This window comes from Sminthopsis crassicaudata, chromosome 1 (genome assembly GCF_048593235.1).
Source record: "Sminthopsis crassicaudata isolate SCR6 chromosome 1, ASM4859323v1, whole genome shotgun sequence".
Lineage (NCBI taxonomy): Eukaryota > Metazoa > Chordata > Mammalia > Dasyuromorphia > Dasyuridae > Sminthopsis > Sminthopsis crassicaudata.
In genome coordinates, this window is record NC_133617.1 from 497,562,252 (window position 1) to 497,575,664 (window position 13,413).

The 13,413-nt window shown below is 32.9% G+C and overlaps 1 protein-coding gene across 3 annotated transcripts in view; it reads left to right on the forward strand.

Annotated features, from left to right (window-relative positions):
* Positions 1-13,413, forward strand: part of SHC3 (SHC adaptor protein 3) — a 147,140-nt gene that overhangs the window by 86,567 nt on the left and 47,160 nt on the right. For all 3 annotated transcript variants that reach the window (XM_074281481.1, XM_074281479.1, XM_074281480.1), the window contains 4 exons: positions 3,822-3,885; positions 5,447-5,566; positions 6,359-6,412; positions 9,966-10,017. In XM_074281481.1, the coding sequence (XP_074137582.1) occupies positions 3,822-3,885; positions 5,447-5,566; positions 6,359-6,412; positions 9,966-10,017 (290 nt within the window). The remainder of the gene's footprint in view (positions 1-3,821; positions 3,886-5,446; positions 5,567-6,358; positions 6,413-9,965; positions 10,018-13,413) is intronic.

Genomic DNA, 13,413 nt, shown 5'->3' on the forward strand with positions numbered 1-13,413 from the left:
ACTTTTAGAAAGAAATCTCTTAATGTTCTCTTTTTTATTATCCCTGATTGCTATATTTGATTACCCTTCTTGTATTTTTGTTATCTGAGAAGTTTGGGAAACAAATAATTAGTTCAGGTCTTTTTTTTTTTTTTCTTGTAATGATTCAGATGTCTTTTTTTTTTAATTCTATCTTTTAAAATTAGTGGTTAGGCTAAGTAAGACTTGCAGAACAAGTTAAGTTGGATTGCTTTATTGAGCTCCTTTTCTTTTCTGAATACATGATTCCATCTCCTGTAGTTTCTGTGGGAGTATAATCTTTGATTAAGAGAATTGCTTTTTCTTTATATTTGGAGGTCCTTCTCCTGGTTGTTTGCAGAAGCTATTGTCATTGGATGTGATAATTTAACTATTATATTTTTTGGAGTTTGTAGCATTTTTTTTTGTGGAGGCAAACCATGAATTCTTTGAATTGGCATTTTGTTTTCTGGGTTTAGAAATTCAGGACAATTTTCTTGTATTATTTCCTTTATGAAATTGTTTATGTTTTTTGATTTATGATCTTGAGAGACTTAAATCCTTTAGTTGTCTTTTTGCATCCTATCTTCAAAATCAATTATGTTTTACTTATATGGAGATAATGCTTTCTTTTACTTTTATTAGTTTTGAGGGTCTTCCATTCTTTTTTTTCTGCTGAGTAGGTCATAAATTCTGTTTTAAAATTATTATTTCTCTTTTAAGCCATCTAGAAACATCCTGAAGTGTTTCTGTGCTTTTTTGAGAATCCACAGATTCCTCAGCGTTTTAAGATATTGAATCATTTTTCTTTGTCTTGTAATATTTATTCATAGGTGGCTGGACTCTTAGCTAATTTTAAGAGCATTTTCTTTTCTGTTATTATTAATATCCCCCTTGGTGTTTTTGCCCTGGCTCAAAGTTTTTAACTCAGTTTTTTTCCCCGAGATTTTTGGTAATTTTGACATTTTCTCTTTATTTCCCTATTATTCACTTTTTTTTCCTTCACTTCACCTTTGGTGACAGTTTTCCTGGGTGATTGATCTTAAAATCCTCTCAGCCTCCTCAGGCTCTCCCACTATGCAATTAATTTTTTTTTTTTTTGCCATTGCTCAGCTTGACCAGTCCTGCCTGTGTGATGGGTGGGAAGACATTAAGAATTAACCTTCTCTGCATTTTAAAAAAACACATCTGAATCTTAGTATCCTTTACATTTGCTTTACATCTTGCTACCTTGCTTATGTTTTAGTATATACATGTATACTAAAGAAGCCGTTTGGGGATTAGAGAAAATACTTTTTCATCTTGTTAGACAAGAGATTCACATTCTCTCATTTTCTCATTAAGATTATTATCTCTTTCCCAATCATGCTGTCACTCAAAAAGAAAACATTCTGTCATTATAAAACACATTTATTGCATGAAATTGGATTTTAAGAGATTATTTAAAAAGATTAAAATACTATTAATACTTCCAAGTAACTGTTTTTTATTTTTAAAATTTTTAATTTTTATGTTATATCTTTTTATTTACAAAACATATGCATGGGTAATTTTTTAAACATTGGCCCTTGCAAAACCTTCCAAATTTTTCTCTCCTTCCCTCCACTTCCTTCCCTAGATGGCAGATTGTCCAGGACATGTTAAATATGTTAAATTATATGTTAAATCCAATATATGTATACATATTTATACATTTATCTTGTTGCACAAGAAAAATTAGATCTAAAAAAAATCTGCGAAGGTAAACAAAAATGCAAGAAAACAATAACAGAAAGAGTTAAAATGCTATGTTGTGGTCCACACTCAGTTCCCATAGTCCTCTCTCTGGGTGTAGATGGCTCTCTTCATTACTGAACAATTAGAACTGGTTCAAATCAACTCATTGTTGAAGAGAGCCATGCCCATCAAAATTGCTCATCGTATGGTCTTCTTGTTGCCGTGAATAATGATCTCCTGGTTCTGCTCATTTTACTTAGCATCAGTTCATGTATGTCTCTCCAGGCCTCTCTGAAATCATGCTGTTTGTGATTTCTTATAGAACAATAATATTCTATAATATTAATATACCATAATTTATTTAGCCATTCTCCAATTAATGGGCATCCACTCAGTTTCCAGTTTCTTGCCACTACAAAAAGGGCTGCCACAAACATTTTTGCACATGTGGGTCCCTTTCCCTCCCTTAAGATCTCTTTGAGATATAAGCCTGTAACTGTCTCTTTAATTCTGCAAAGCGAACAAACACATCCAGAGACCATTGGTAGAGAATGGTTATTATTTATTTCCTTTCCAATCCAATATCACAGTCATAAAATGGGGAAATGCACAATCTTACTGTCCTAACTCCAATCTATGTAGTTGTAGTAAGCACTTCCTGGATAATTAACTGGACCTTAAGGTTGGATGATCACCTGGGATTCCATTATAACTCTTCAAAATCACCTTGTACTGGATTGTAGACCATAGTCACTTCAACCGAGCAATTATTTATTCATTAAATAATTTTTTATTAAATATCTCTTATTAAGCCAGGTACTATTTCTAGGCACTAGGGACACAAATACCAAGAATGAAACAATCCAAGCTCATAATGAGCTTACATTTGAATGTATAAGGCAACAACTTGAGTCAATAGATACAACAATTAATTTAATAAATACAGATATACATAAAGTATTTAAATGCAAGATAATTTGGGAAGTAGGATATTGTTAATCAGGAGGATTAGAAAAGGCTTCTTGTAGTATATGGTGCCTGAACTGTGCCTCAGAGAAAGAGGAACATAGGTTGGAGTAAGGAGAGAATAAGTATTTAAGGCATATAGAATGGTCAATACAAAGACACAGAGACATGGCATGAAGTATCTAAGATGAGGTAAAGGGGAAGATAATTTGATTGAATCAATGTGTGTGTGTGTGTGTGTGTGTGTGTGTGTGTGTGTGTGTGTGTGTGTATGTGTGTGTATGTGTATGTGTGTGTGTTTGTGAAGGGGGATAATGTCCAGTGAGGCTACTGAGATAGGTTGGAGCTAAGTGATATAACATTAGGCCAGTCAATTTACCATTTGTGCTGCATCTCAGGTAGGACTTTGTGTGTATTTGTTTTCCAGTAATTCAGATATTGCCAATTTCTAATTTCAATAATACAATCTGAAATTCTGGATGGGAGCCCAGATGTACATCTCCAGCATTGTGTCCTGGTTTACCTCCCTCACATGGCTTTCTGGTATGATGCCAAAAGCTGTTCTGGTTCTAAGTTTTAAATATTCTACTTAGCATGTGTTTAACAGTCTTTTGGCAATTCCCTTTGAATAAACTAATTCTTCAACACTGCATTTTTTGCATTATTGGGGCAAGAAGATGATAAGCTACCTAAGCAAACATTGTATTAGCAATAGGTATATTGACAAAAATTTAAAAAATCAATAAAATTGAAAAAAAATTCAAATAATGTTCTCACTGACTTGGAAAAAAGGATGATTAGAAATTAATTAGGTAGGGAAATATATATTTTCTAGTATAATGGAGACAATATCTTAGTTACAAAAAATGATGCCTCCCCCCCAACCTAAAAACTCAATAGCTACATGACACATGCATGTTATAATGGATCCTTGAGATTCATTCACTTAAGGAAATCTAAGAATTAGAGGTTTTGATCTGCTTTTCAATGAACTTTCAATTAATTAGTAGGTCCTTTATCTTGAATTATAATTTCTATCAAAGTAACTAGGTAGCCAGTACCTATTTAAATAAAAAAGCTCTATATTTGTAAATCTGCCTGAAATATGATTAAGATATAGAGACCTTTCTCTTTCTTTTAAGGGAAGCAATCAGTCGTGTTTGTGAAGCAGTACCTGGTGCCAAAGGAGGTTTCAGAAAACAAAAGGTACTATTCTTTCTGTTTTGTTTCTTTTTATTTTTCTTTCTCACCATTTCCCTAAGTGAATCATTTTCTCTTCTATCTTTCTTTGCTATTTTTTCTCTGCAAGAGATCATTCTTTCTTTGACCATATTTTAGCTTTTTGTAAAATTATTATTATTTTTTGTATCAACTTCATTTCCAAATATAGCCTTTCCTCCTGCTGTACTCAGAGTGCCATCCCTTCTTAATAAAAATGAGAAGATCAAAGAAAGAAAAACAGACCAACAAAACTAACAAACAAACCAACCAATTCTAATAGTCCAATGTTTCATATCCATCATGTCTAATATCTTCAAAAAAAGAAAGGGAAGTGCATTTCTTCATCTCTTTTTGAGACCAAGTTTGATCATTATAATCACTTAGTGTTCCATTATTTTTGTTCTTTCCACCTACATTATTTCTCATTATGTATATTGTTTTCTTAGTTCTTCTTACTTCACTTTGCCCCTCCCAAATTCACAGATGCACCAATATTTGCCTTTCCATAGCTCCTTCAATACTGACTATTCCCATCTTTATTAGCTTTAGCAATTTATTAGATATGAGATGAAACCCACTTTTTATTTTTAAAAATATTTTCAGTTACATATTTATTTATTCTAAAGATTGTTGTCTCCAAGTTTCCCTATATTTCCTTACCATTGAAATTTCCCCCCCCCTTCACTATTGTTTCATGATTTGTTCATAGAATTCATATGATTTAACTCATTCATTTTTCAGGCTATCATTGTTATCTCTTTTTGGCCCTGCATTTTGTTTAATTACCTTATTTATTACTTATTTTTATTATATTCTGTACTATAAAGAATTTTTTTTAGTATTTTTGCTTTTTCACATTTATTTTTCATTTCTCTATGCTCTAGAATATAATCTATTTTATAAACATATCTTGTAATATATATGTATGTGGGTGTATGTTTCTTAATTTTCTCATACAAAAAGCATCATAAAATGCTCATCTTTCAATTAGTCAATAGTTTTGTCCAATTCTTTATTTTCTGTTTTATTCATATTTCTTTTGGATTTATCTAGCTCTGAAGGAGGGATATCAAAGTTTCCTACTATTATGTTACAGTTTACTTTCTTGGAATTATATTAATTTTACTTTTTGAATTATATGTTATACCACATTGTATGTCTATGTTTAATTTTGATATTTATAAGTATTATTTCATTTGATTCTCACATCACTCTTCTGAAGTAGATATATATGCTTTTTGTTTGGTTCTTATTTCAAGTATAGACATGTAGTAAAGTTTTGTCACATCAAAGCTTTTTCAATTGTCTAATCTTCTATGATTATTCATGTAAATTGTTCTCTTATCATTTACATATTTCAGTTGAACTTGATATGATGTTTTCTATGATATTTAATTTTTTCTTATTATTTCTTAATAATTCTTATTATTTTCTTATAAACTTCCAGGTATGGTCAAATCTTGCCTATGTTAAGAATAGATTTCATTTTTAATATATTTTTAGATCAAACACTATCAAATTAAAATTGTGTTGCTTGATTTTGCAGCCACCACGGAAGGTCTTATCCAACATTCTGGGAAAGAGCAATCTTCAATTTGCAGGCATGAGCATAACCTTGAATATATCCACCACTAGCCTAAACCTAATGACACCTGATTCAAAACAGGTATGTGAGTTTTAACTGCTTCCCGATATTCATTACTAAAAGTACTCTAAATTGATAGTTTCTTAAGTTATGTTAAGGTATTATAGTACAGTGGAAATAAATATATGTAAATATACACATATATTATGTCTGTGTGTTTATGTATAAGTCAATCTTTCAAATTAATGCAAAATTTTTGGAATAAAGTAATACAATCCTGCATTTTAGTCAAACTGTCTTCCTTTATGAATTGCCACTGATAGTATAATAGAGGGTATTTTTTTTTATCTGTGATTTTTGCAGAGCTGTAACTAAAAATTCTAGTATCTAGGGCAAATTCAGTTAAATAGGACAGCAAGGAGGAAAAAAAGACCCTAAGATTTCTGAAATTGGAATGTACCAGCAACAGCTAATGGTCCCAGTATTATGTGGATCTCCAGGGGATATGATAAACTACCTGAGTGGTTGCTGGCAGTAGTGGGTAAACCTTGGAAAAAGATTATGAGAGTGATGGGTCCCTTGAAATTGTGGCCTGTCCTGGGAGAGGGGATATGCATCCCTCTTCTATGGCACTGACATTCAGAGAAATGAACTTCCTCTTTATAGGAATCTTCTGCACTTCATAGTTCTTTATGAACTTTATATTGTCTTTCTGTTATTCTCTCTGTCTCTGCTTTTGTCTCTGTCTTTCTGTCTCTCTGTCTCTATCAATTTATCTGTCTGTCTCTGTCTCTTTGTCTCTCTGTATTTCTGTCTGTTTCTCTCTCTCTCTCAGTAAATTTAAAAATAATATTAAAATTTTATTTCTAACAGATTATAGCAAATCATCACATGCAATCTATTTCCTTTGCTTCTGGAGGTGATCCGGTAAGAAATTTTTTTGTCTTGTAATGGTGGAGAACATTAATTTTCTTTATAAGTTGTATCTATTTTTAGAAAACCAAATGTGCTTTTATCTTTATTGGTTTGATAAGCTACTTCTTGGCTATTTTTTAAAATATTCTTTTTTTGGAGAACTCATTTCTCAGTATTCTTAAACCTTATTCAAAGACCTGAGCTGAGGAGTCAAAGGTTTTAGAAGGATTTTCTTTATCTTAATATAAAATAGATAACAGAGTTTTTCAAGATTTATTTGAGTAAATAAAGTGTTTGTAGAGATAGAATGGCATTTCTATTTTCATTTATATGTTGTATTTTAATAGAACAGATATAGACTAGAGAAGTAATTTGAATCTTTAGGCAAGGCCACCCCTTCATCTTAAGAATTTATCCTGTTTTTAAATGTTCTCCCTCTTTCTGTGACCCTTCCTGGATTTCATAGACTGAATTAATAACTCATTTCAAAGGAGAAAAAAGAAGAAAAACAAAATCATATCTCCAATCCAACTCTGTAGTAAAAGGAAAGAAGTGATGAATACCCCTCTTCCTCCTCTCACTCACCAGTTACAGAAATATGGACTTGCTTTTCCCTTGTTTTCATTTGAATGCATTCCCTCTCCACCCTCTGCTTTCCCATCCTTCTTTATTTCTGTGAAATCTATTATTGGCTGTAGTTGACACTATAGTGAAAGAGGGTGTTTGAAGTCTAGCCTTCCAATCTCTCTTAATTTTAAAATATGATCAAAATAACTCTACTGAGTCTCTAAGCATCCAGAAAAGCCAAGCTGCCTAACCATGTGGAAACCAATGGGAAACTGCAGGCTGCCTACTGATCTAATGAACTCATTCTGGGGGACAGAGGGAAAGGGAAGCATAGTTGATGACTTTTCTCAGCCTCATCAGCTGCATATGAGTACTAAAAATGAAAAAGCATTTGTTAACATATCTCTAATTTCTTTATAAACAAAGCAGGAGAGACTTTTTCAAATGCTTTGCTAGAATCTAGACAAACTATATATGTACAGCATTCTTCTATTCTACTACTTTAGTGACCCTGTCAACAATAGAAGTGGAATTCATGACTTATTCTAGATAAAGCCATATTTGTTCTTTATAATTTCCATTTTCCTTTCTAGATATACAAAACTATTGTTTTTAGTGTCCTATTCTAGAATCTCTCCCAAATTGAAGTCAAGCCAATTTTTTGCAGGCACTATTGGATCAATTTTTGTCCTTCTCTAGTCTTGAACCTTTGTGTTCCCTGTGTAGACTTATTGTGATATATTCACATAATGCCACAGATAGTCTCCTGCTCAGTCAGGACTATACACACAGCATGCTGGACAATATAGGCTTGGCCCTCTTCTTACCCTATTACACATAGAGTATATATTTTTAAAAACTTGTTATATAGTCAGATAAAAATGTTCTTTGGCACTGGGTTGCTATTCATTAGTCTTCTTTGGGAGGGAAGGGAAACTATATAGTTATGGAAGCTGCAATGGCCTCTATGAAGGTGTTTATAATGTAGGCAGGATAATGTAGTAGAAAGTTCATTGGGTTGGGGATCCAAGAGACTAACTTCTACTAGAGATCCATCTACTTATCTTCTAATGATCTGGGATATATGACTTAAGTTCTGTGTACCTCATTTTCCTCTAAGGAAATCAAAAGATTTAGATTAGATTATGATTAACATCCCTTTTATATTTAAATGTCATGATTCTAGGAGCAATATGGATAATAATTCCAAATCCTTATTTTAGCTAATAGCTTCAGATCCCTTTCATATCTGTTATGTTAACTGGAATGAAATCCGATTATTCGATAGGAGGTTCATTTCTTTCTCATCCTATGCCTAATATTATTGCTATACTGATGGGCAACGAAAGGTTCAAAAGATAAGATCAGGAAGGAAGGGGTAAGAGGATAGGTAGATTCACTTCAATAAATGAGAATAAATTGATGATATAGATTCTATATTTTCTTACATGATGTCAAGTTCTATTGCTGAGACTAAAAGTTGCTTTTAGAGAAATTAGACAGTTTAGTCCATTTTGAAAGCAACAAGACTTAGATCTTTGACAGTTCTTCAAAGGACTCCTGTTTGTTGTAAATGGAAATACCCAAGGAAGAAGGAGACAGGAACATGAAAGGCCACCCACTAACTGATATGCTGGGACTAGGAGGAACACCTCCAAAGAAGCACGAGGATGAGTCAGGGAAGACCAAGGATTTTGTTGGGTAACTTTGTGCATAATGATCTTCAGTTCATCACAGAAAGTGAGTCTCCACATGATATAGGGAGGGGCTTCTCCCAGGACTTTGCAAAGTTCGAGTCCTTACTGGCAGATCAGATCAACTCAAACAGATTCAGAGTCAAGGCAGCTTGATCAGTGTGAACAAGATAGTAGTTATCATAATACTTAACATTTATGTCGTGTTTACTATGTGGCAGGCACTGTGCTGTTTTACAATTATTTACCCATTTTATCCTCATAACAACACTGAGAGCTATCTCTGTTTTAGAGGTAAGAAAACTGAGGCAGAGAGTGGTTCAGTGATGTCTAAGGACACATCGTGTCTGAGGATGAATTTGAACTAAGGTCTTCCTGATTCTAGGCCCAATGCTCTCTGTACTTTACTAACTAATTAACATATATCAGAGAAGTCCAGGTGTTTTATAGGAAGGAAAAGGATTTTGTTTAGATAGATCTGATTGATTTCCAACCACCGATATGCTAGAAAGCTGCAAATATCTAGTTTGGAATATTCTTACTATAGAAATTTCAAGTTATTGGAGGTTCCAGAGAATGGAAAGAAAATGAAACTAGGTAGGAGGAGATGCCATGACTCAGTAATTGCTGGACATGAAAAAGCTATCTCATTCAAGAAAAATATCTATTAACAAGGCTTGTATGAGAACAACTTTATTTAGTTTTCTAATTGATTCTTATACCTTCTTTACCATTTCAGTGAATCCTTGTCCAATGAATATTTTTTCAGTGGGAGATAGAATAGATTCTTTTCTCTCCATTGTCTTATGCCTTCAAATTTATTGCAGACATTTTCTGTAGCATATCTGGGCTGCCTTTCTTGAAATTATGTCCCTTCTTCCTATGGAGAGGAAGCTAGAACAAAGCCATCAAAGGACAAAACAATGTTTTAGGTTTAGGAAATGAGTGCTTCATTCACAGTTTGAACAATGATAACATTTGTGAAAGGAGATGCATAAAAAAAAGAGATGGAAAACATTTCCTAGCTGTCACCCTAATTGGTTTAATTATTCAAAGGAAAAAGTGCTCTTTGTAAGGAATTCCTTCTTCCTTCCTCCCTCTCTCCCTCTCTTCCTCTCTCCCTCCCTCCCTCCTTTCCTTCCTTTCTTCCTCTCTCCCTCCCTCCCTCCTTCCTTCCTTGCTTCTTCTGTTTCTTTTCTATCTTCTCTCCTTTTCCTTTCTCTTCTTCTTCTTCTTCTTCTTTTTTTTTTTTTTTTTTTTAACTTTTTTCCTTCTTTATTGAAATTGTATTTTTTTCCTTTCAGGATACAACAGATTATGTTGCATATGTAGCTAAGGACCCTGTTAATCACAGAGGTATGTTTTTTGTGATATTTTGCCCCTTTCCCCTCTGTTATATAAAACATTATTAATACTATGGATCTCAATTATTCATTTTTAAATTTATTTTTTCTACAGACAAGGATTGTTGACAGATTATGTTGATCACACATTGTCTTATTATATAGTTTTTAACATAGCAAAATGGGAATTGAGAAATTTTAACCTCTAAATTAAGTTTTAAAAAACATCTCTTTGTGCTGTAGATTTTTTCTTTCTTAAAAATAAACTTTTCACCACTACAGCTTCATGAATATGTGAATGGTTATGACAAAATGATTCTTTGGTTACTCACAGGCAATTTTTGCTTACTCATAACAAATAAAAGTTGTTTTTATTAGGAATTCAAGTTTTATGGAAAATGGTACTAGTTAGTTATATAACAGATATTATCCCCAATTTATTTTAAAATAGCTTCAATAGACCTAGACTCTAGTTGATATATTATTTCACTGATATGCAAATAAATAACAATTTATGCAAGCCTATCCATTCTTGTCTATGTCTCCCATAAGGTTACCTCAAGATGTTCACTCAGTATGCTGGGGGCTTGATCATCAGTTATCCTTTGAATTCATAGTGATCAACTAGATGCATTCAGCATAATTAAATCCACAAACAGCAATATAGCCTAGATGCATTTAATGTAATGAAATCCACAAACAACTACATCTGGAGGACTTCACAATGGATTCTTGAACGTGGATTCTAGTTAAGACACTTTTAGGAAGCTTATGTCTTCATAATTGATGCCTCACTTGATATTAATGATCAGAAGGCTTGTAAAGAAGATTTTTTTAATCTATTATATCTTTCAATGAATCATATGATTTTAACATACGCATAGGAGAAATTTTGTTGGAGACCAGTAATACAAAGCAAAAATACATATGTTTGCTTCACCAAATAAGACACTTTTTAGAATCCAAAAGAAATAAGTATAATAGGATCTTTTATTCTTTTTATCTTTTGGTAAATTGTGTGATGGCAAAAATGTGATTTTTTCCCCCCAATATAACATATACATTTTTTTTCTTGGTTTCTTTTAATAACAACATCAAGGATGTCTTTATGCAAGTGTAAATTATTCTCATAAAATTTCATATAGATGGGAAAGTAAGCCTATGGGTTTATAATTATTGATATTCTACTGGTTGTTTTTTTGAGTAATAATTTTTCCCATGCCTTTAATATGCTATTTTCCTTTAGATGTCTTGAGAACCAATTCTTCAAAACTCTCAAAACTGCTGCCTCCATTATGGACCATCTCTTTGTAGTGTAGTTACTTTTCCCATTTTTAATTTCTTCAGCAATACTTCCAAAAGTCTGAAATTATAGTTCAAAGAAGTTGTTTTGAAATTTTTGTATTGTTTGCATCTTTTGTTTATTTTTTGTCTTCCTTCTACTTCTTCTATTCTTTCTCTGTTATTTCACTTGCTGTTCTCCTCAGCTACCATGGATTTAAATGATCATCCCTCTGCCAATAATTCTAAGAACTAATTTGTCCAACTCTTTTATTCTAACCTCTAGATTCACTTCTCTAACTGATTAATAAACATATCAAACTATATGTCTTATAGATACTCTAAACTCATAATAGCCAAAACGGAACTCATTATCTTCTTCTTACCACTTGTCCCTCCTCTCTTTTTGACTTCCCTTTTACTATTGATGGAACTACCAAACTCTTATCACTTAGGCTTGAAAACTAGGTCATCATTCTTCCACTCTTATATCCTATATCCAATCTCTTTCCAAGATTCTGTCTTCATAAAATCTCATCTCTTAAATACATCCCCTCCCTTTTTCTCTGATACTTCAGACCTTCATCATCATTGCCTGCATAATTGCAATAACTTTCTGGTAGGTTTCCTTTCCTCATTCTCTCTGCATTTCCTCACCCATCAAATTGATCTTTCTAAAGGACAAGTCTAACGATATCACTACCCTAGTGGCTCCTTTTTGCCTCCAGGATCAAATAAAAATTTGTCTGCTTGGCTTTCAAAACTCTTTATAACTCCCCCATTTCCAATCTTCTCATACCTTACCCTTCTCCCTTATCCTACGCCACCACACACTGTTTGATTCAGTGACATAGTCCTCCATGCTTTTCCTAACAGTAGGCATTTACACTGGCTGTTTCCACTTGCTCCTGCTTCTTTAATACATTTGTATTAATTGCCATGTGCTCATAGTTTTTTACTTCTGGGTTTGGAGAAAGGATATCCCAGAGCCCTTCATAGAGAGGCTCAAAGATTCTCGCAATGTTTTTCAGATAGGAAATGATGAGGTAGAGGAATGGCTGATCCCCTTTTAGAGATCCACTGAATTATTAACTTTTCCTGATCATGGGCTGACAAGCTGCCTCATCATTTCAAACACAAGTATTTAAAGTACAATGTCTGCTACATAGTAGGTGGTTAATAAATACTTGTATGTTCCTGAAAATTTTTAGGGGAACTGATGTATAATCTATGAAATGATCTTCTATTATGTTAAAATGTCAGTGATTGAAAAGAGATAAAAGTATTATTTTTCTTGGAAATAATTGTATTTTTAAAAAGGATGCCTATTTTAAGTTTCAAGGTTTGATTCTTGGAGAAAGAATCTAGGACCCTGGAGCAAGAAATCAAGGAAAATGTTCTTGGGTTTATGGGCTTTCCCCCACCCATGTCTAAAATTTTCTTCCTTCTTATCTCTGCCTCTTGGCTTCCTTAGTTTTGATCAAATCCCAGACAAAACTCTATCTTCTACAAGGATCCTTTCTGAATCCCCCTTAATTCTAATGTTCTTTTTTTTTTTCTTGATTATCTCCAACTTGTCCTGCATTTAGTTTGATTGTGTAATAATTGTTTTCACATTGTCTTCCCCTTCAGACTGAGGTCCTGATGAAGTGAGAGGCTCTCTTTTAAGCCTTTCTATGTATCTCCGACATTTAGCATAGTGCCTGACCCATGCTAGAAATTTGAAAATTGACTGACTACTTTTGTCCTTGAATACTACATTAATGATTTTGCTCATAGGTCTCTCACAAAATGTTCTTTAAAGTTGTTTGTTCCTGTACTGTTTTTCATTGCTTTATGAAGCATTATTGTTTCTAAGCTTTCACCAATTTTTCAAACAAATTTATATTCTAAACTGATGTTGCCTTTGATGGCCCTTTCTTTCCACTTGGCAAGTAGGTTAAGTAAGTACTGACTAAAGTAGCTTTTAGCCTACTTTTTGTCCTTTGCTATGGCAACTGGCAAATATGGCAAAGCTTCATTAGTCAAAAGTAGTAATAGAAACATCAAACAAGTGTGTATACTGGGCATTTTTGTGCTTGCCTCAAAGGCAGCATTTATTGTTTTTATTTTAAATGAGTTATGGACT